The following is a 22,201-nucleotide window of genomic DNA, read 5'->3' as shown; positions in this document are numbered from 1 at the left end:
TGTGAATGTGGTCTTTCTCCCAAAATATCTTATTGTACTGGGGTGCCTGGGTGGTTCAGTCCATTAAGCGTTCAGTTCTTGATTTTGGCTCAGGTCATGGGAGGTCGTGGATGGAGCCCTGCATCAGGCTCCCCGTCAGTGTGGAATCTCCTTGAGATTCTCTCTCTCTCCCGTCCTTCCCCTTCCCCCACTCGTGCTTTCTCTCTCTCTCAAAACACGTAAATAAAATCTTAGAAAACAATCGTATTGTACTCTACTCACCCATCTTCTTGTGATGATAAGAGCTGATAAAATACCTAGGTGAGGAATGACACAGGCACTGTGACGGACCCTCTGATAACACGTCAGAAGGAGAATCACCTGCTCCCAGACCATGGCTGACCGCAGGTCACTGCAATCACTTCAACTGGAGACTATGGTTCTGTGAAGCTCGTGACCAGAGCTTGCAAGACCAACTCCAACATCTTATTCAATGCCAAGGCGTTCTCTTTTATGCTATTACTATAGTTGTTGGTTGATTTTAATTGGCTCACTTGGAATGTCCATTCAAGAAAACCTTTTTTTTAAAATGGAAGTTCTGGGTGTACAGTGACAACTTTAACAAACGAGATCTCTGCTCCGGTGAGGTTTAGAGTTTTAGGAGTTGAATACCGTATTTCATTGTATATATCTAGCACACAGTTCTTTTTGGAGTTTTCCTAACTGTAACAATAATGTTCTTTACCATTTTTTTCCTTTTCTAATACAGAATCTAATCCAGGATCACACATCGCATTTAGTTGTCACACTCCAGTCTCCAAAATTGGCAACAGGTGTCCAGTGTTCCTTTGGCTTTTCTTCCAGTGGTATTTTTGAAGACTATAGGCCAATTGCCTTGCAAAATGTGTCTCGATTTGTGAAATATGGGTTTTTCTAATTTAGTGGTTCCCAACATGTATCATGTTGGACATGTCTCAGATTCATCTGGGAAGTTGGTGAATGTCAATTCAAGAACAACTTTTTAAAAACACCAGATGGGATCTCTGACTTTGTTGGAGGACAGAAGTATATGGTTTCAACGTGCTTGTATACTAAACAAGGGAACATGCCCTTTCAAATCCCTATTTAGAAAACTGCAGTTTTTGGCAAAAGGCAAGAAATATTAACAAAGTATGAGACTTGGCAGCTCCTCTTAGAATTCCTCTTTATCTCAGCCACTGGGTTGTGCAGCGGCCAGTGCTATTTATAACTACAACTTGTTTCCAACTAATTTCTTCTCCTTACTCACCTTCAGTTGCACTTCCTCTTTTGGCAAAACAAGGGTGAATTTTGCACAATTCTTTACAGTTGAATTCTGGTCAGTAAGACATGTGAGGTCTATTAGGTCTAACTTGTCAACATACTGCAAAGATAAAGGCAATCTCGTTAAATTATTTCATGGGTAACATACATTAGGTCTGGCAGGCAGGAATAGAAGTAATCTCTCCCCTTCAACTGATTTGTACCTTGCGTGACATCCTGGTTTTCAGCTGGGCGTTGCAACCCTTCTGAAGCGAGAGGGCCTCTGGAAAATATATTATGTGGCAGTGTGCTGGACCTGACTCATACAGGTTCAAAAGAGCTGATTTTTTATTTTTAGGAATTTTGCAAGCTAGTCGCTAAATACAGCCTTTATTAAGAATTAAATGATATAAACATAAAACTATTTTAAAAACAAAGGTAATTAAATTCAAAACTCATTATTTTCCAATTATATTACTGAATAGTATTCCTGCTACATTCTTGAGGTTGTTTACACCTCACCTCTATTTGATGGCAATGCCATCTAATGGTGCACTACTCTACGTTTCTTCCCGATTCACTGAGGTCACACTGATAGGTTGAAATCAGCTATGATGGTGGAAGTATTTACATCCTGGAAATTGGCAAATCTTACAAATTAGGGCTTGATCTACTCTTTTGTTAGTTGTCCTAAGGGCCAGCAATTTTTTTTTTCCTGCTGAGGCTAGGTAGAAAATGCATCTGGATTTGTGGACTACATAGAGTCTCTGTTGCAAATTCCTATTGTTGTTGTTGTTTTAATACTTGAAAAGGGTCAAAAACATTCTTAGCTCATATTCTTTGAGCTCTTAGCTCAAATCAGGCCACTGGCTAGATTGGGCTCAAGGGCCACAGTTTGCTTGGCTCTGGTTGAGACTTAAGAAAGTGAAGGAGAAAAATGTTAATAATGCAGGTGAAACTTTAAAATTTGTTGTGTCTGAAACTTTTTCATTGTTAACAGAACAGAAAGTTGACAAAATATTCTTCCATAATTCAGAAAATATTGTTACTCAGAGAACTTGCCCATGTCATTGACAAAGAGGTGACATACATAAATATTACTTTGCTTTCCTCTTATTCATTAATGTAAACAAAAATATTGCCAACATTCATGTCAAACGTCATATTTAATGACAATAAATTTATTAGGGAAACAGCAGATTGGAAACAATTTCACTTGTCAAATCACAATTGAATTACAATCATAGTTGGCTATGGACCCGAGTTCAGAAAATCAATGAAAGTATTCTGTGAGAATCAATTGCCTATATGGAAATTACAGTAAAGAATATTGTGTATTTTATTTTTTTGACTGTGTGCCACACATTCTTTTTATCAGTAATATTTATAATATATTTATATACATATATTCATATACACAATTTTTTTCCGGAATGCTGTTCAACATTTATCACATGCCACTGGTTATGAGGATCCTATTAAGAAATTCCTATCTTATCCTGATACAATAAAAATACTTCTTCTGAACAAGTGGTGTATATGGATTGGTCTGTATGCAACTGGCCAGACTTGCTTTCTAGTATTAGACCAGAACTACCTCCAGTAAGTGCAGTAAAGTTTTTATGGCATAATTTTTTTTTTGAATTAGCCTCATTCCTGACTTCCTTATATTTTCCTCTGTTTTGCCCAATATACCTTATTTTGCTATGTTCTTGTAGGTCTCATTTTATTTTTTTGAATAAAGTAAGGCATAAAAATAAGTAAAATTTTTTTCCAGACCTATTCCTATGTTGATGAAGTTAAGGGAAATTTGGGTTGGCCAAATTTTGTTCATTTTCAATGAACAAAGAGCTATTTAGAATGGAAGGGAAGGCATAAGGGAAGCAAGACAGAATTTCAAATTACACAAGATCTTTTTCTGATGGATTGTCTACATCGAGCTAAGTGAATTTTGCTGAGACAAAAGGAGGAAGCAACAGGGGCGCCTGGGTGGCTCAGTGGGTTGAGCCTCTGCCTTCGGCTCAGGTCATGATCTCGGGGTCCTGGGATCGAGCCCCGCATCGGGCTCTCTGCTTGGTGGGGAGCCTGTTTCCCCCCCCCTCTCTCTCTGCCTGCCTCTCTGTCTACTTGTGATCTGTCTCTCTCTGTCAAATAAATAAACAAAATCTTTTAAAAAAATAAAATAAAAAGAAAAAAGGAGGCAACAGAGGAAGAAGTGGGCATATTAGATAGAGAGCTGTAAACTGATCTGTTGATAAGAAGAAAGGGAAGTTCTATCCTTTTTTTAAATTGTAGTGTTGAAAAGAGCCTTAAAGGTCATCTGTCTAATCTATTGCCATCTGATGTCTGACTCTCCTTCAGGGCATCCCTCCATGTAGCCATCCTCAAACAATATCTCAAACAAGAGGAAACGCATGCCTCCTATGCCACTCTAGCAAGTTTTTCCTTGTTTTAAGCCACAGTTTTTTCTCTAGAGAATTTCCATCCATCGGCCCCAGTCCCCTTTCTCTGTACACTTGATCTTAGCCAAAAGGCCGAGAAGCGATGCCCCCTTTTCTCTGTAATAACATGAAACAAATTCATGGGTTCTGTCACACGACCTCCTGATAGCCTTTCAAATAAAAGCAACTTTAAATTCTTCCCCACGAACCGCTTAATATCTACACCTCTCCCCCGTTCTATCTCTGTGCTTTCTCCTGACACCGTCACCCAGCACGGTTCCTAAAGCCTGAACCCTCTTTTAACAAAATTGGTAGACGGACAGTTCTGCGGTATTTCATCGTAACAGTCTCTTCATGGCGTAATGGTTGAGAATTCTCGCTCAGGGGCGAGATCTGGATGTTACCCCCTCTCATCCGCTGACCTTGTGCAACTTCTGAATCCTGAAACTTGACGACTCTCATCTGTCAGTGGTGACCGAAACAGTAGCCACTCTAGAGTTGTTACGAGAATTAGATGCGATATCGCATATCAAATGTCGGAATGCAGGTGCCTGGGTGGCTCAGTTAAGCGTCTGCCTTTGGATCAGGTCATGATCCCGGGGTTCTGGAATCAAGTCCCATGTGAGACTTCTTGCTCAGCGGGGAGTTTGCTTCTCTGCCCATCCCTTGGTTTGTGCATTCTCTCTCTCAAATAAGTAAAATTTTAAAAAACTAAAAAAATTATAAAACGTCTGAATGCTTACTATGTGCCAGCTATTTTCTTGTCTTTACGTTCACTACCCCGTTTAACCCTTTTGATAACCTCGTGACACAGACTACCCTTTCCATCCTAATTTTAGAGACGTGAAAATACGCGTGCTGGACAAGACCTTTATTTGGTCCTCTCGGTTTACTTTTATCCCCTCACCACACAGTGCAATGCACCAGGACAGAGACTGATGTGGACAGCATCTGACTTCCTGTTGGGCGGAACCCTGGTTAACACTGGCAGATCAGAAGACCGAGGAGAATGAGCTATTTATGACCCCATACAATTGCTTGTCAGGCAAAGGTCATACTCCTCTCAACACACTCATCTTTGCACACCTCTGTTCACTCTTCTCCCACTTTTTTAAATGCATCTTGGGCACAAGAGTGGGGTGCTGTTACTAGCCTCAAAGTTCTGCTCTACCCTCTGTGGTTTTCCTACATCCTGTCCACAGCTTTGAATATAGCATCATCATTATACTTCCTTCAAAAACGTCCAGTTTGAGGGGCGCCTGCCGGGTTTAGTCAGTAGAGCGTGAACTCTTCATCTCGGGGATTCGAGCCCCACGTTTGCTGTAGAGATTACTTAAAAATACAATCTTTAAAAAAAAAAAAAAAAAGCCCAATTGGAGACGTCCTCTGTTTCCCACCACTTCCCTGTCTGGTAGACTGAGACACAGAGAGGTTAGGTAACTGGCCTGCAACCCCACAGTCCATGGCAGCAGGGCCATCATAAACACCCAGGCAGTCAGCCTGAGAGCAGGCTGCCATCCCTAAGTGGTACGGCCTCCTGCCAGGGAGCGAGTGAGCAGTGACTAGTGGCTCGCTCGCCCACTTACGTGCGCTACGCAAGGTGCAGGGCAGGGGCTGTCACGGGTTTACCGACATCAGTAAGCAGTTGGAAGGCACGACGGCAGAATTCGTTTTATTAAAATTTATGACGGTATTTGGAAACACCTTTACACAAGTCTTGCCTATCCAGAATTCCGGAGCAAGGTGATTATTTTAAGTTTGTTTTTTGGTTTTTTGTGTTGTTTTGTTTTGTTTTTTTAAATGACTTCTACTGAGTTTATGGAATGGCCCTGAAATGGCCCTGAAAAGCCTCCAGGTGGAAAACATCACAAAGGCTCTTTTTCTGTTCCCTTCGGTTACATCGGGACAGGTAATGATGAGGTTCTAAGAATTGGGAACTACTACATTCATGGTCCAAAGTGTTTCAACAAGTGACTAGATTGTAAAATCTCTGATGGGCATAACATTCCAAGGTAGGCAAGCGTTTGGCATGAAAATGCTACATTTTATTTGTGGAAAAATGAAATACAGTGTTTTCGATTTTTGTGGGAAAGTTGAAATATAAATCAATCATTTAAAATTACTACTAATAAATGAATCCCAGAATCTATTGTTATTCTCATGCTTAAGCTCTTAGAAGTCCTTATGTTTCTGTCTCCCTAGGACAATTAAATTATGACATATTTTATGTTATAAGGCTTTGGGGGTCATCTAGTTCCTTTCAGATGGTAACTGCGTGCTACAGCAAGATAAAAAGCTGGGGAAATTAAGGTTATCCCTTGGCATAAACAAGTTGTATTCAGATATCTGGTTAAAATATTCACGTTTCAAGGCACCCCAGTGGCTCAGTCCGTTAAATATCTGCCTTCAGCTCAGGTCAGGATCTCAGGGTCTAGGGATTAGAGCCCTGCTGAGTCTGCTTCTCCCTCCCTCTCTGCCCCTCCCCCTGCTTGTGCTCGTGCACGCGCTCCCCCTCTCTCAAGTAAATAAATAAAATCTTTAAAAAATAAAATAAAAATTTCACGTTTCAACTAAGTTCTATTATTGGGATCAAAAAGAAAAAAAATGCAAAGTTAAAGACATGAGTTTATGCCTTTTTCCCAGGTTCCCTGGAAATTTTACCATGGGTTTTATACCTGATAGCCCCCACAGACATAATAAAAGTTCTTATTTGAATTGGTTTTACTAGAATATCTTTACTTTCAGAAGACGGAAAACCCCAAATAAATAGAACTATATGCCAAGTCCATATTAGGAAAAATCGAATCAGCTGAATATGTTTTACTACTCACTGTTGGACTTTTTTTGTCAGAATAAAAGAAAAGTGTAGTTCCTCTTAGCTCTGTCCAGTAATGTTTATATTCCTGTGGGAAATAAATTATAAGCATTATTTCATTGGCATATTCAACTACTTTATTAATAGTTTTCTTTGTAACTTTCTTTGTAACTTCCTTAATTGCTGTTTGATACAAGGTTCTTCTTTATCTTGAGATAAATCACCTAATTTTATGGCTTAATATTACATTTAGCTCTTGATTAAATCCTTCACAAATTTATTTTAGCATAAGATGTGAGGTAAGGATGTAATTTGATATGTGTTTAAATAGATCATTTTTCAAAACGTTCCCCATTGATTTAAGACACTTGACTTTTTATGTAGGTTTCAGTGGAAGTTTGTCTCTGTAAGAGGGGTCATTTAAGGGACCAGGATAGGACAAGCATTAAATATCTACATTCCAGGGCAGCTGAATGGATTGATAAATCTAAAGCACCTAGAGTGCATGGCTCATAGTTTGGGTTCAATAAATAGTATATGTTTATATAAATAAAGGCAATGTGAACAGTTCATAATCATAAAAATAATTTAACATCATCAAATCTAAACTTTGAAGTCCGAATTTCATTATTTCTACATTCACATTATATGGGTTCTATAAAAATACAAATTAAAAAAAAAGAAATAAAACTTTTTAAGTTTAAAAAAATTTATATGACCTAGTCTCATTTCACTCAAGTGAAACTTTATTTATATAAGGGGAATTTACATTTTATATGAAGACTGGCTGTATTACAAAAGAATGGCAAGAGGGGGTTGAGAATAAAATCCTTCCACATCTAAAGACTAACCTTCATACCCAGCTCTTTCCAAAAGTATGTTTTTAAAAATTCCAGCTTCATAAACAGGATGACCATTCCTTCCTTTAGGGTTTAATAAGCTCAATTTTTATAACATGTGGATTATCTTAACTTATATTGAGAATTAATGTAGGGGAATTACATGAAATTTTTTTCTTGTGCTTATAAAATGTGGAGATTCTTTTATATATTATGGTACTTTGTGTCTCTTTAATACTGAAACATTGTTTATCCTTTTTTTGACCAGCAAAATGTTTGTCACCTCTTCGGAATTTATATACGTCTTTTCTCAAATAATGGGAACTCTATAACCCATCTTGTTTTTATTTACCTTGGCTCCCTGAAAGCTCAAAATTAAATTCATTTTTGAATTACAACGACCATCTCTCTCATGTTCTTAGTAGAACTTTTCCCCCCTTTTTCTTCATGCCCGATAAGGTGCTATTTTAGTTAGTCTTTACTGTGTAAAACGCCACCCTAAAATTTGGCGGATTAAAATAGCAAACGCTTTCTGTTTCTCATCGTCCAGTGTCTGGTGATGATTCTTTGGGTGTACCTCCCTGTGGCTGCTCTAGGATGTCCTCACTCTCATGCCTGGGGTCTTAGCTGGGAATGCAAAGCTGAGAGTGATACAAGAAGAAATGTATTTGGTCTTTGTCCCCCAGTTCCCGGCAGAGAGATCCTAAAACTCGGAACTTCCTGAGTGACAGGAGCGCTTTTGTTATTCATAATGAGTCCCTTTACATAATACCTGAATTTATACAAATGAGTTAACGTCGGTTGGGATGCCTGGATAGCTTCAGGGTAGGTCAGGCCGCACAACAACTGATTAATGGGTTGGAACTTTCAGCCCCACCCACCAGCCTCTGGGGAAAAAGGTGGGTGGGCTGGGAGATTTAAGGTTCATAAAAACTCTTGAACAATGTGATTTGATGAGATTCCTAATTAGTGAAGATGTTCACGTGGTAAGAGGGTCGTGCAGCCCAACTAATACCGACAGGATCAAGGTGGGCTTCCAGACCTTGCCCTCGGGACACTTCATCTGCCTGTTCGTTTGTATCCTTTACCGGTAAATATAAGTAAAGTGTCTTCCTGAGAGCTATGGACCATTCTAGTAAATTATCAAATCTTAGGAGGGAGTCATGGGAACTCCTTTTTTTTTTTTTTAGATTTTATTTATTTATTTGTCAGAGAGAGTGAACACAGGCAGACAGAGTGGTAGGCAGAGGCAGAGGGAGAAGCAGGCTCCCTGCTGAGCAAGGAGCCTGATGCGATGCGGGACTCGATCCCAGGATGCTGGGATCCTGACCTGAGCCGAAGGCAGCTGTTTAACCAACTGAGCTACCCAGGCGTCCCACTCTTTTTTTTTTTTCCCTTAAGATTGATTTATTTATTTTAGAGACAGAGAGTGCCAACAGTGGGAGGGGCTAAGGGAGAGGAAGAGACAGAGTCCCAAGCAGACTTCCCACTGCCAGGGAGCCTGATGCAGGGGTCCATCTCACAACCCTGAGATCATGACCTGAGCCAAAATCAAGAGTCAGACATTTAACTGACTGAGTCACCCAGGCGCCCAAGCACTCTTGATTTACAGTGAGTTGGTGAGAATTATGGGAGGCCTGGAACTTATACTTGGTGATGGAAGTGGAGGGCAGCCTTGTGGGACTGAGCCCTTAATTAAGCTACGGGGTCTGCACTAAGTCTGGATAGGTAGTGTCAGAATTAAGCTGAATTGTTGAATACCCACTTGGTGTCCAGAGAAACAGAGAAGTGGTTGTTGGTGTTGAAAAACCCCGCACTGAGAAAACTGTAGTCTCATTCCTTAGGGTCTTGTCTCCAGTCAGGTAACCTAGACTTGTTCACATACTGGCAGAAGGATTCCCAGGAACAAGAGAGGGCAAGACCCAATGGGTGAGTACTTTCTAATCTGCTTTTGTCACATTTACCAAAGTGTGACCCAGTCCGGATTTCAAGGGGTAGGTAGGAAAATGAACGCAATCTCTTTATGGAAGAGCGGAAAAGTTACATTTCAAATGGAAAGGCATACAGTGAGGCTTGAACGAATTGGTCGTATTACTATAGCAATCTACCTCAGGGGCAGAGCTGGAACATGGCGCAAGTGTCCTTGTTTAGGACCTGTGGTCTTTCCACTCCATCCTACCTCCTAATTGACAGCTGGCTATAATGTAATGCCTCCTGGGCCAAGAACAAATTAACAAAGACCCATTCAAAGGGGCATAGGAGGGGCACCTGGGTGGCTCAGTGGGTTGAAGCCTCTTCCTTTGGTTCAGGCCCTGATCCCAAGGTCCTGGGATCCGGCTCCACATCGGACTCTCTGCTTGGCAGGGAGCCTGCTTCCTCCTCTCTCTCTGCCTGCCTCTCTGCCTACTTGTGATCTTTGTCTGTCAAATAAATAAATAAAATTTAAAAAAATAATAAAATAAAGTAAATGTTTAAAAAAAAAAAAGGGGCATAGGATTGAAGGATCACCCAATAGAAGGCCTCCAAAGGAGCAATTATGAAACAGCAAATAGATTCTTCCTCTTATCTGAAATCCAGATGCCTAATATTTCAGAGTCAAGCAGTTTAATAAGGCCAGAGAACAAACCTTGCCTTCGGCCCCATCAGAAAATCTTTTATTTTCCTCTTTTCATATACCAAGTGTTTGTTCTTGGCATTGCGATAGCACTTTGTCTGGTTTCTCTGCCGCCTTCTTATGCCCTCCGATCTACGCTGCACCGTGCAAGGGAGTGATCTCCTCCGCAGACAGTGGGACTAAGACTCTAATAGGTGAGATTGGGAAACAAAATGCTCAACGTAGCCCCTTTCTGTCTTCTCTCTGCTCAGCCTACTGGGAAGGAGTGGGTTGTCTACTCTGGTCCTGCCATGTAGCAAAGGGCCTTCAAGAAGGTCATTCTTGGGCACCTGGGTGGCTCAGTGGGTTAAGCCGCTGCCTTCAGCTCAGGTCATGATCTCAGGGTCCTGGGATCGAGTCCCGCATCGGGCTTTCTGCTTAGCAGGGAGCCTGCTTCCCCCTCTCTCTCTGCCTGCCTCTCTGCCTACCTGTGATCTCTCTCTGTCAAATAAATAAATAAAATCTTAAAAAAAAAAAAAAAAAAGAAGGTCATTCTTGTGACTCAAACTGAGTCAGTGAGTGACTCAAGGTAGCTCAAGCCTACCTAAATCTGGGCTAAGGTGTTAGTGTTGTTTTGACCATAAATCTGAACCACATATCGTTAGATATTATTGATGATAAAAGTACCTAACTGATCTTTGTGGGATTTCTGTGTCTTAATTTTTAGTTGGTTTCATACTTGGAGCCAAAAAAAAAAAAAAAATCCCCACAAATGGATATAAAAAGGCACAGAGCAGGGGAAGTGGGAGTAACTGACAATGGGGTTTCTCTTTAGTGTGATGAAAATGTTCTAGAACTGGATCGCGGTAATGTTGTACAACTTTGTGAATGTATTAAAAGTGCTGAATTATAACTGTGATGATGATGATGACCACGTGTCTCCTGTATGAGGGTGTACTGTAAAGCGACCAAGAACAGAGATAGACACCAGCCTCCTGCTCTTGTTTCTTAGAGTTGTTTAAGGATTAAATGGAATAATACTGTATATAAAGCCCACAGGACCTGGGTTATAGCAAGCGCTCCATAAATGTTAACCACTTTTAAAAAAAGCATTGTCTCATCACTCACATTATTAGCATGTACTTTGAATTTTTAATTATCTACACGACATTTTTTGCACAATGGTGACTTGTATGTGTGTGTGTGTGACAGTGGTGGCATCTAAAAATCTCCAAAATAGATCTTTTTTAATGGGCTTATGTATGAGAAGGGGAGCATATTTTGTGAGCCAGAATAGTGAAACTCATTGCCATTCACAAATACTATGGAACAGTGCTTTCTTATTGTCTGAAATAGAGAAATAGAAAACTACATTAAGATGTTTGGCTTGGGGCACCTGGGTGGCTCAGTGGGTTAAAGCCTCTGCCTTCGGCTCAGGTCATGATCCCAGGGTCCTGGGATCGAGCCCCACATCGGGCTCTCTGCTCAGCAGGGAGCCTGCTCCCCCCACCCCCGCCCTGCCTGGCTCTCTGCCTACTTGTGATCTCTCTCTGTGTGTCAAATAAATAAATAAAAAATAAATAAAAGAAAAATTACAGAGGTGTTCAGTCATGAGAGAATGATATGAACTGAGTAGAAATAATCAGGGGAAAATAAGAATTTTACTGATTGGGGCGCCTGGGTGGCTCAGTCGGTTAAGTGTCTGACTCTTGGTTTTGGCTCGGATCGTGATCTCAGGGTCTTGGGATGGAGCCCTAGGTAGGACTCCGTGCTTAGCACAGAGTCTGCTTGTCCCTCTCTCTCCCCCTCTGCTCATTTCCCAGCTCTAAATAAAATCTTAAAAAAAAAAAAAAGTTTTACTGGTAAACAAACATTCAGATTCATGGAAAGGATTAAACAGGGTTTATTACATGCAGGAAGAAGCAAGAACAAAGGCACAGAGTTGATAGTCAAGGCAGCCTGGAGGAAAAGAAAGATTACAAACAGCAGTAGGTCCTGTGAACTCAAACCACAGCTACAAACCTAAGAACAGATCAAACTTGTATTCAGAATGCAGAGATCATAGTCCTGATTTAGTTTCTGATAAGCTCTTATGAACATACCAGTATAACCTGAGTCATCTATAAATATCAATCTCAATAATCAATACCTTGGTATAGATCTCTACATATCATAGAGAGATATGTAAATATTTTAAAAATTAATTTTGAAGAACACAATTTTGAATGAAATACATTGAACACATTCTTATATTCAGGCTGATAAGATATAGTATACACACTGTTTTTAATTTCAGCATATCACAGACTGAAGAAACTATGAGATATTGCCCAAGCTTTCTCTTATTTTCAAGCAGTTCCAGAAAAATGAGAATTTGCCCCATTTGCAAGAACTGTGTTTATACTGGAGTCCTGCTGTGGCACTTAATACCTCTTATTATCAAATAAATCTTCCTGATCAATTGATCAATTCCTGATCAATTCCAAAATTCTAGGGTGGCTTAAGTAAGTCTTCCCACATTCTCTTTTCCATGAAGATTATCTATTTTTTTCTTTAAAGATTTTCTCTTTTCCATGAAGATTATCTATTTTTTTTCTTTAAAGATTTTATTTATTTATTTGACAGACAGAGATCACAAGTAGGCAGAGAGGCAGGCAGAGAGAGAGGAGGAAGCAGGCTCCCTGCCGAGCAGAGACCCCGATGTGGGGCTCGATCCCAGGACCCTGGGATCATGACCCAAGCCAAAGGCAGAGGCTTTAACCCACTGAGCCACCCAGGCGCCCCGAAGATTATCTATTTTTAATGGGTTCTTGACCTGGAGTCCATGGACTTTCTGAAATTGCATTTAAAATGGTATATGTTGGCACCTTTTCCTAGGGGCAAAGTTCCTTAAATTCTTAAAAGTGCCCCTGTCACCAAACAGCTAAGAAACACCTCTAAATGTGTGATCTCCTTACAGAGTAGGTTACTTCTCGGTTATATTTTCTCTAGTTGAATGTTTTTAATTACTTCAGCAAAGACCCCAGCTGAATGTTCTGCAGAGCTTCCCAACTTCTTCGAGCCCATTTTCTTTGAAGATAACCTTTTATTACCCCTGACTCACCCTCACTTTCAAAGGTTCCCTGGCCCTTTACTTCTGCTTGCCTGGAAATCCCACTATTTTCCTTAGCTATTTCTCCCCGCTTTTGTTTTCTAGTACTCTACCCCTGTGGCTCTCCTTTGAGCCATATTAACAGTTGACCCTTGAACAACGCAGGGAAGATTAGGGACGCTGACCCTCCTTCACAGTTGAAAGTTGTGTATCACTTGTGACTCCAGAAAAATTTAACTTCAAATGCCCACTGTTGGCCAGAGGCCTTGCCAGTAACATAAATAGTCATTTAACACATACTTTATATGTTATATGTATTATATACTTTGTCCTTATAATAAAGTAAGCTAGAGAAAAGAAAATGTTGGGTGCCTGTGTGGCTCAGTGGGTTAAACCTCTGCCTTTGACTCAGGTCATGATCTCAGGGTCCTGGGATCGAGCCCCACATCGGGCTCTCTGCTCAGCAGGGAGCCTGCTTCTCCCTCTCTCTGCCTACTTGTGATTTCTGTTAAATAAATAAATAAAATCTTTTTAAAAAAAATCTAAGTGTAAGTGGATTGGACCTGTGCAGTTCAAATCCATGCTGTTTAAGGGTCAACTGTACTTATGGACTTAAAACTGATTTTAGTATGTTAAGAAAAATTTGTCCAATAATGAAATGCAAAGAGAATGAATCTAATCTCTAGTGTAAAGGTATTTTATATATCTCTTTAACCCTTGAAACCACCCTATAAGTCGACATTATTGTTGTCTTCTTGCTCTCTTCTCCTTGACATACGAGTAAAAGACACGTTGCTATGAATTCAACTGGAAACACAACCTAATTTCATCAGAAATATTTATACCTATACGTCAGTCTTTCCATTTCAAAGCATACTAAGAACAGGCAGAGTAGCAATCAGGTAAGGGGGTCATTCCTCCTTACCATGAACTAAGCCTCTTGAAGGTAGGGTCTTTGTGTTGTTTATATTCTCTAGAAATCAGTATGATGCTTGGTGCATAGGAGACATACAATAAACGTTGCCCAAATGAATACATTAATTGAGCACCTGTTGTGTCCCAGACATAGTACCTCGTGTGGTAAGTTGTATTTTTCCCATTTTATAGTTTGAGAAAATTGAACTTCAAGGAGACAGAATAACTTGTACAAGATCACAAGCTGTCTAAGTGGCAAAACCATTAGGTAAAGACATATTTTACTGACTCTAAAATCCTTTTTCTGTTAACCATACCAGTGAAATGCCTTCTTTCAATATTTTTAAAAACCCTTCAGAACAGTTATTATGAATACTTTGATAGATATTTAATGAATAACCAAATTTAAATTACAAATTAGAAGTTTTGCTTTCCCAATTCCAGTTTCCTGGCAAAGTGTAACAACGTGGCTAACCTGTTGTAACAAGATAGAATTCACTTTGAAAGCATAAAGAAGGGGAAAAATATTCTCACGCAGCTGCCAAATTTACTAATACATGTTTAACACCCATAACAGAATGTAAACTACCATGTCTTTGCAAAAAACCCCGAATGTGCTATTGCAGATATTTTCACACACACAATTTTTCTGTTAATAAATCTTCAGAAAATATATCTTATTACCATTATTAGACATTTCTTATGACATTCCTTGAAACACTTAATTTTTTTCTACTCTGTTGCTATTAAAATTTCATAAAGTTTGACCTAACTTAATTATTTCGTTTTTTGTTAGTAACAAGCACTTTCATGTTTATTTCTTCCATTAATTTCAAATCTCCATAATTAGTATTAAAAAAACTGATTTTAACTAATTATAAGTTTTCATTTTTACATTTTAAAAATATGAAACACTTTCTGCATTTTCTTAGAGTAAATGTATTTATGTTGCTTAGTTTACATATTACCCATACTGTACCTACATATTAGCTTTCCAAGTCACTATGTTAATGTTTCTAGAATATAGAACTATGCATAATGCTAACAGTATCAGTTTTATCATTTTCATAATCTTTTTTACAAAAGTTAACTATTAAAAATAATTTTATCATTATTTGTAAACTTCAAATAACTGAGAGTAGAAGCACACAGCTTAGCTTCAGTCATAATATGTTATCTTAATGGTACACATCATTGTGGAAGCATACTAGAAAATTGCAGAAAAAATACAGGAAACATTTTAACTTCTAAGCTGAAATCTGTAATATTTAAATAAATTCTTTGGAAATGTGGCTTTTATTAAATTTTTTTACATTAGTAACAACACTAGAACGTTATATTACATATAACACAAACATATATACATGTATGAGTTTAAGCCATACATTGTTTTTAAATTGTGCAAAATTGGCATCATATTTCTGAGCTCAAGGAAGAAGGTTTAATCGCAACAGAAACAAGGAGGACCTTGTCACATCATATCAAATCACCATGAAATAACTTTTATATTAAGACAGAAACCGCTAGTTTAACGTTATCATCTATGGACTTACCTGGTATTCTGACCTCTTGACTAACAAAAACCCTTCAAAGTACAAAGGTAGAGCAGTAATCTTTAACCTTTCTTGGAAGATCCTGCGAGGGGCTGGTTTCGGGGGTTTCTTAGCCATCATACCCTCTCAGTGTGTCGTTTGATTTCAACTATATCCAGTCTCAAAATGAGATCTCCTGTGTGAGAGGAAAAAGCAACTGTTCAAAGAGGAAGTCCCAACTCGATATTTAACCACCAACAGTACACACACACACACACACACACACATGCACGCACACAAACACTTTTTTTTTTTTCCTTTACTTTTCATAAGGTGAGAAAGAACAGGCATAGACCAACTTTGAAAGGGCAACTTCTGGTAAACTTAGAATAGGATTACAGTAGCAAAATAAACAGAAGATTAACGTCACCAGGGGATGAAAAGAACCAATGCGGTCATTATGGACTTTGGAGGAGTCATCAAGGTCACATTGTTTTCTTCCACCTTTTTTTGTTTTATTGCTTTCCATTTTCATCCCTAGAAGACAAGACTTGAATTAACTCCACTTGATTAAAAATCACTTCACAGGATAATTTTATTACTACTATTTGTGTTGTTGATCTTTTAGGACTGAGCTTGCTTACATTTTTTTTTTTTAATGGAGTTCCTTATCCTATGCCCATTTTGATGATCCTCTAAATACAAACCACAGGTATGGGAACATGGGATTTTTTATATTTTGTCAGTAAGAATTTTGAGTTTGTGGGTTACCAGTTGATATTTGGCAAAATGTGTTTGGCAGAGAAAACTATAATATTTCACACTTTTATTTTGTTCTTTTGTGCTTTCTGAGTTGTGGGTCACTGATGCTATGATGCATAGATGGGGTCTGTACAATTATCTAGTGTGATTTAGAGAGCCACCCTGGGTCCAAAATTCATTCAGTCGTTGCATGTGAAAAAGGGTCTGAGAGAGACGGGATTTGGCTCAGCACTGTGCAAGAAATGATGGGAGAAGGGAACAGTGGGTAGAACACTGGTATGTTTTGCAGGGATCCTGAGAAGTTCCACCATTTTTTATTTCACCTTCTGTATTTCAGATCTACTCTAGATTTAGTATAGATGAGGCCTGAGCATTCCCCCCAGTTAGACCAGCTGATTTCTGGAACTCAAAATAAGGCAGGAATCTGCAGCCTCTTCTTCCTTTCCTAGGGGAGACATCACATGGTTTCCCCCCCAACCAGTATGGATATCCATTGGGTATGCATCTATAGATGTGTGTAGCCAAACTGTCTACAAAGTGAGGTATAACAATACAGACCCATTATTTGTAAACTAGAGGAGAGTGTTAAATGTATCATCAAAATGAAATTAGTTTGAAACAGAAATTGGGAGTTGAAGATTTAAAATTCCTCCTTTGCGGGCACCTGGGTGGCTCAGTGGGTTAAGCCGCTGCCTTCGGCTCAGATCATGATCTCAGGGTCCTGGGATCAAGTCCCGCATCGTGCTCTCTGCTCAGCGGGGAGCCTGCTTCCCTCTCTCTCTCTCTGTCTGCCTCTCTGCCTACTTGTGATCTCTGTCAAAAAAAAAAAAAATCTTTAAAATTACTCCTTTGCTTTTATATTAAGTCAAGACCTGCTTCCTATTATTACTCAAACCTTCTTTTTTTTTTTAATATTTTATGTATTTATTTGACAGAGAGAGATCACAAGTAGGCAGAGAGGCAGGCAGAGAGAGAGGAGGAAGCAGGCTCCCTGCCAAGCAGAGAGCCCGATGCGGGGCTCGATTAACCCACTGAGCCACCCAGGCACCCCTATTACTCAAACCTTCTAATGATAAAATATAAGTCCAGCTTTTTTTTTTTTTTTTGAGACAAAGCCATGCCATTTTTTAGTTTCAATGTAATAGGAAAATGAATTGATTGACAAAGGAAAACCTCCTGATTTTGATAAATGACCTAATCCACCTTTTGGGAGCTGGTAGCTGGTGTAACAGGGAGGAAAGGATAGGAGGGATGAGAACTGAGAATGGAAAGAGAAAGGGGAGGGAGGCAGGATGCTGGGAGCTAGCAGTAGTTGGAATATGAGAAAAGCAGTCACTGGCGTTAAGGCCAGAGTGTTTCATGGGAGAAAAGAATGCCTCTGAGAAATGCAAACATAGCAATATTTCTGAGAAATAATCATCTAGTTAATTATGTCTCTCTTACCTTTAAAAAATAAACAAGATTAAAGAAAAATGAGCTTATCCACTTAAGTTGCTTTGGTTTGTGATTTGCAAGTTACATTAATTGTTGATATACCAATGTTCAAATTACGTCTCCTGAAAAAAACAACTCCAAGCTGGCAAAAATCCTGCTGAAACATGATTAGCCAGTTAGACCTGTCCATCGTTTCCAACATCATAGTACAACTGCATCATTACAATGGAAATGCTCTTAGAGATACCTCAAATTCTAGGCGGTGAATAATGGATTTGTAGGTAAGGAATCATAGTAGAAAAAGTATTTGGGTGTAGAGAGAGAGAAAAACCAATTTTGCTATTAACCATCTCTGAGCCCTTGACCAAACCATCTAACTTACCTGGGCTCACAGCTTCTTCTCTTCCTGTCTCCAGAACTGTAATAGGTTTCTCAGTTGTCTACTTTTCACACTTTTCTTCTCTGATTCATTTAAAATGCACTCTAATCAAGTCACTCCCCTGCTTAAAACACTTCGATGGATTCTCACTGCTTTTGAGAGTCATTCTTTCATTTTTGTCATTTGGCACTAAATGTTGAACACCCAACAATGTGCTCTAGGAACTTCAGTTACTCCCAATTCTCTCAATATTTCATGGTATCTCCCATCTCATCATAACTTTCCAATCACTATATATCTTGTTTGCATGCTCTTCTTCCTGTTAAAAATGACACTTCTTACCCATCCTTCAAGGCTTCCATTGAATATATCCTTGTCTGCTAAGATTTCCTGAAGCCTCCCCCATCTCCAGGGAGAAAGTGTATTGCTCTCATCCTGCTTTCCATAGCACCTTACAGATTTTTTTATTATAATATTTGTTCTGTTGTATTTTAGTTATTGGTATATATTCTGTATCAACAGGAAACTGAGTTTTTCAAATACAGGGATTGTATTGAAATTGAAGTTGATAAGAAATAGGTTGCAGTAACCATTTGTTAAATGAATAACTTCTAGCTAGAAAATCTAATTCTAATTTGGGAGTTTTTAGCCTCTGCTGTGCAGAAGCTTCTTTTTTTCTGATATGTGTGAACACTGGTTGACATAGGATTCTTTTGTTGCCATGTAGATCATGGTACCATCAAAATACTACACCTTCACTAAGTGCAATTATTATAGCCATCATCAGTAACTGTGCCACAAGAGTTTGTTATACATCAGATAGGTGGCTAATACAGTGCAGCAAGTTTGAATGGAGTATAAGATTAACTCGTATAACACCAAAATCTCAGTGCTCTTTTGAGACATTTATGTTATAATGTAATTCAAATGAATGCACATTTTTACAATAGTTAAGTTTCTCTAAAGTACTTTATCATCCACTTATTAGAATTGATTCAATCAGTAAGTCTTTATAGGACCTCCAAACCATCTTCTGTACCTCTAAATTTCTGACCTTTGTTTTACTTAATGTTTATTGATGCCTTCTGCCATTTTCATCACAATTCACTGCAGTAAATTTTGGAGATATTTGAATTTGTGTTTACAATTTGTGTTTACAAACACAAATACATTTGTGTTTACAACCAATAACTGAAGAATACAGCTTTAATTTTAAGAACTATGTGGAATACTTTGTGCCATGGTGAGTCATTATTATTCAAGAAAATATTTCTACTAGGTCTTTTGGAACCAGAAAAAAAAAAAAAAAGAAAGGTGAGGAATCACTGTTGTAGAAGTGATATTAGTAGCTCTGTCAGAGTGGTTTAATTTGCTAACAAATTTTTAGCACAAAGTGTTGCATCTAAGATATAAGAGTTTTTCTAGTTATATGTTCTCACTATTTTTGTAGTGTAGGGTGTAATTCATATTACTGATGTCATATAGGTACAGGATACACACTGGTTTCTAAATGACTTGAGTCATAGCATAATGGTAATTTTAATAAAGGCTCAAATCTCCAGATAGGATGATAGTTGGGGGGGGGGGTAAGAACAATAATGAATTTGGTTTTAACCACATCAAACTCAATATATAGAAAGGTTAGTTCTACATTTTTCTTCTTTCGCTTCATTTAAGATCCACTACCGCTGTTTGATGGGATAAGGTAGATTGGTGCTCAATATCATTCCAGCCCCTTCCAATGTGCCATTCTTTACTGCAGAGGCCGAAGAGCTGAAAACTACCTACCCAGAATTTTCTTCAGCTAGAGTTGGGATGCATTCCATATTAGCAAGGAAGAATGAAATCAGAATTTATTCTAAGTTTGGCTTTTTTTTTTTTTTTCTAGAGGGAAGCATGGTCAGTAGACATCTCATTTTTCTGCGGCAACACTATCAGAAGTCCCCACATCCGATCACGGGTTTCACGGTGGTGATAGTCGAAGCGTGGAATATCCGTTTTCTGACACCTAGTATGACAGGTGTGGTGTGTTTCTGGAGCCAGAAGCAATAACGAGGCTGCCTGCTCATGGAGACTTCTTATTTGTCGTGTCTTCCTAGACATGGCGTTTTGTAACTGCAGTGACTTCCTGATGACACAGTGGCAGTACAGCACTGGAGGCTGTGGCATTGGCATCAGCTTCCCAAGTTTTCAGTTTGCAGCAGCAGCAGGCTTTTGGTGGTTCAGTTCCATAGTGTGTCTTTGGGAATGATTCCTGAAAGCCCCCAATACATTATTTCTCCATCCCTCCCAACAATTCTGTAAACAGAGAAATGTCTATTAGTAGAGCCCCCTTTTGGCCTAAGTTGGCTATTATGAATTCTATTCTACAGAATGGACCCCTCATCTATACAGTTCTGCACTGTCTATGGGAAGAAGAGAAAAATTATGTTAACATTGAAGGTGCTCCATAATCTAGGTCCATTTTGCAAACATGAGCCCTCTACAGCAGCTGACAGTTTTTCTCTGTGTCAGCAGCACGTCATTTGTGATTCACGCCTTTGCTAGCAGTTTATTTTTCTATTTCTTTCACCCCTTAAATCTCTTATGACTAGGTAATGCCTGGAAGCTACAGTGTGGGCACTTTATTGTTTATGAAACTCTACAGGCACTTGGATTGACAAACATCTATCATGCTCTATAAATACTTAAAGTAATTTCTTATTTTTTCCTCATAAATGGAAAACTCATATAAGTTTTAAGAAAAAAACCCAAGTGTTTGGGCATAAAGAAGAAAATGAAAATCACATGCTATTCCACCAGCCACGGAGAGCATTGTTTGGATGAGTAGCACAACTTTTTGTGCACTTTTTCTCTAGTTGTGTGTATTTATATGATCAGATTAGTACATACTGTTTGATAAACTGTATTTTTCATATAGTGTATTTATAGCACATTTTCATGTCAATAAATACTAATATTCATTATTGAAATGTTTGCCTAGTACCACCAGAGTAATTGAAGTCTTTGCAAGGTTAAAATTCTAATGCAGGAAGTATATCATTAAGCTTTTGAAAATGTAATTGTGCTTTTTTTAGTTTCTTTTTTAAATTTTTTTTTTTTTATTTTTTTTTATTTGACAGACAGAAATCACAAGTAGGCAGAGAGGCAGGCAGAGAGAGAGGAGGAAGCAGACTCCCTGTGGAGCAGAGAGCCCGATGCGGGGCTCGATCCCAGGACCCTGGGATCATGACCTGAGCCGAAGGCAGAGGCTTTAACCCGCTGAGCCACCCAGGCGCCCCTTCTTTTTTAAATTGAAGTATGATTAACACATGTTATATTAGTTTCAGGTGTACAAGATAGTGTATCTAAATTAAATGTGTTTTAAGGGACAAAAGCTCCTTTTTAAGAATTATGCTGATCAGAAGTAAACTATAGGTTGCAAAATGGAGATCCAGAGAATACTGTATTTGTTTTGTTCCTCTAGTTATTTATTGATTTAAAAAAATTTTTTGTAAGTAAACTCTATCCCCAAGGTGGGGCTCTAACTCTGAACTCTGAGATCCAGGGTTACCGGCTCTACTTACCCAACCAACCACTCCTGTTATTTTCTTAAGAGCAACAATGTATACATAATAGAATTCAATTGCAAGTAAGAGTCAAACACTTGGCAAAGAGGTAACTGTGCTTTTTAAACAGCACTCTAAAATTAAGAACTTGTAGGGACCTTTAAACCAACCCAGAGTAAAATTGTGTGGGTTTTTGTTTTGTTTTGTTTTTTTGTGAACGTTGCTGCCACCTACCTGCATATTGCAAACACACTTTATTAATGTGGCAGGCAGAGTCTTAGTAGAGCCTTTCTATCTGAGGATAATTTTGTCAGAAAAGGATACTTAAAGAGAACATACTTAACACAAGGAATAATGTTTCTCAGTGAGGAATTTTAAAAATTGAAATGTTATATTAAAAAATACACTCCAAAAAGTAAACTCCAAAATTATTCAAATAAGTTTATTTCACTATAGTAAATTTTAAGTTATAATTGCAACATCTTTAATTTTTACAAATTTGATTTTTGGAGTGTATTTTTTTTTCTTGCAGAATTCTCTTATAGTAATTTGGTAACATTTTCATTTTTGACTTTTGCAGAATTTTTTTTTT

The 22,201-nt window shown here is 38.6% G+C and overlaps 1 protein-coding gene across 2 annotated transcripts in view; it reads right to left on the bottom strand.

Moving 5' to 3' along the window:
• Positions 1-15,709, bottom strand: part of STAP1 (signal transducing adaptor family member 1) — a 43,517-nt gene extending 27,808 nt beyond the window's left edge. For both annotated transcript variants that reach the window (XM_080796774.1, XM_080796773.1), the window contains exons 1-3: positions 15,508-15,709; positions 6,533-6,604; positions 1,268-1,381 (exon numbers count right to left, since the gene is read on the bottom strand). In XM_080796774.1, the coding sequence (XP_080652900.1) occupies positions 1,268-1,381; positions 6,533-6,604; positions 15,508-15,627 (306 nt within the window). In that variant the 5' untranslated portion in view covers positions 15,628-15,709. The remainder of the gene's footprint in view (positions 1-1,267; positions 1,382-6,532; positions 6,605-15,507) is intronic.
• Between the last annotated feature and the right edge of the window lie 6,492 nt (positions 15,710-22,201).

The sequence above is a fragment of the Martes martes genome (genome assembly GCF_963455335.1).
Source record: "Martes martes genome assembly, chromosome: 2".
Taxonomy (NCBI): domain Eukaryota; kingdom Metazoa; phylum Chordata; class Mammalia; order Carnivora; family Mustelidae; genus Martes; species Martes martes.
This window is presented reverse-complemented; position numbering and strand designations above follow the sequence as displayed.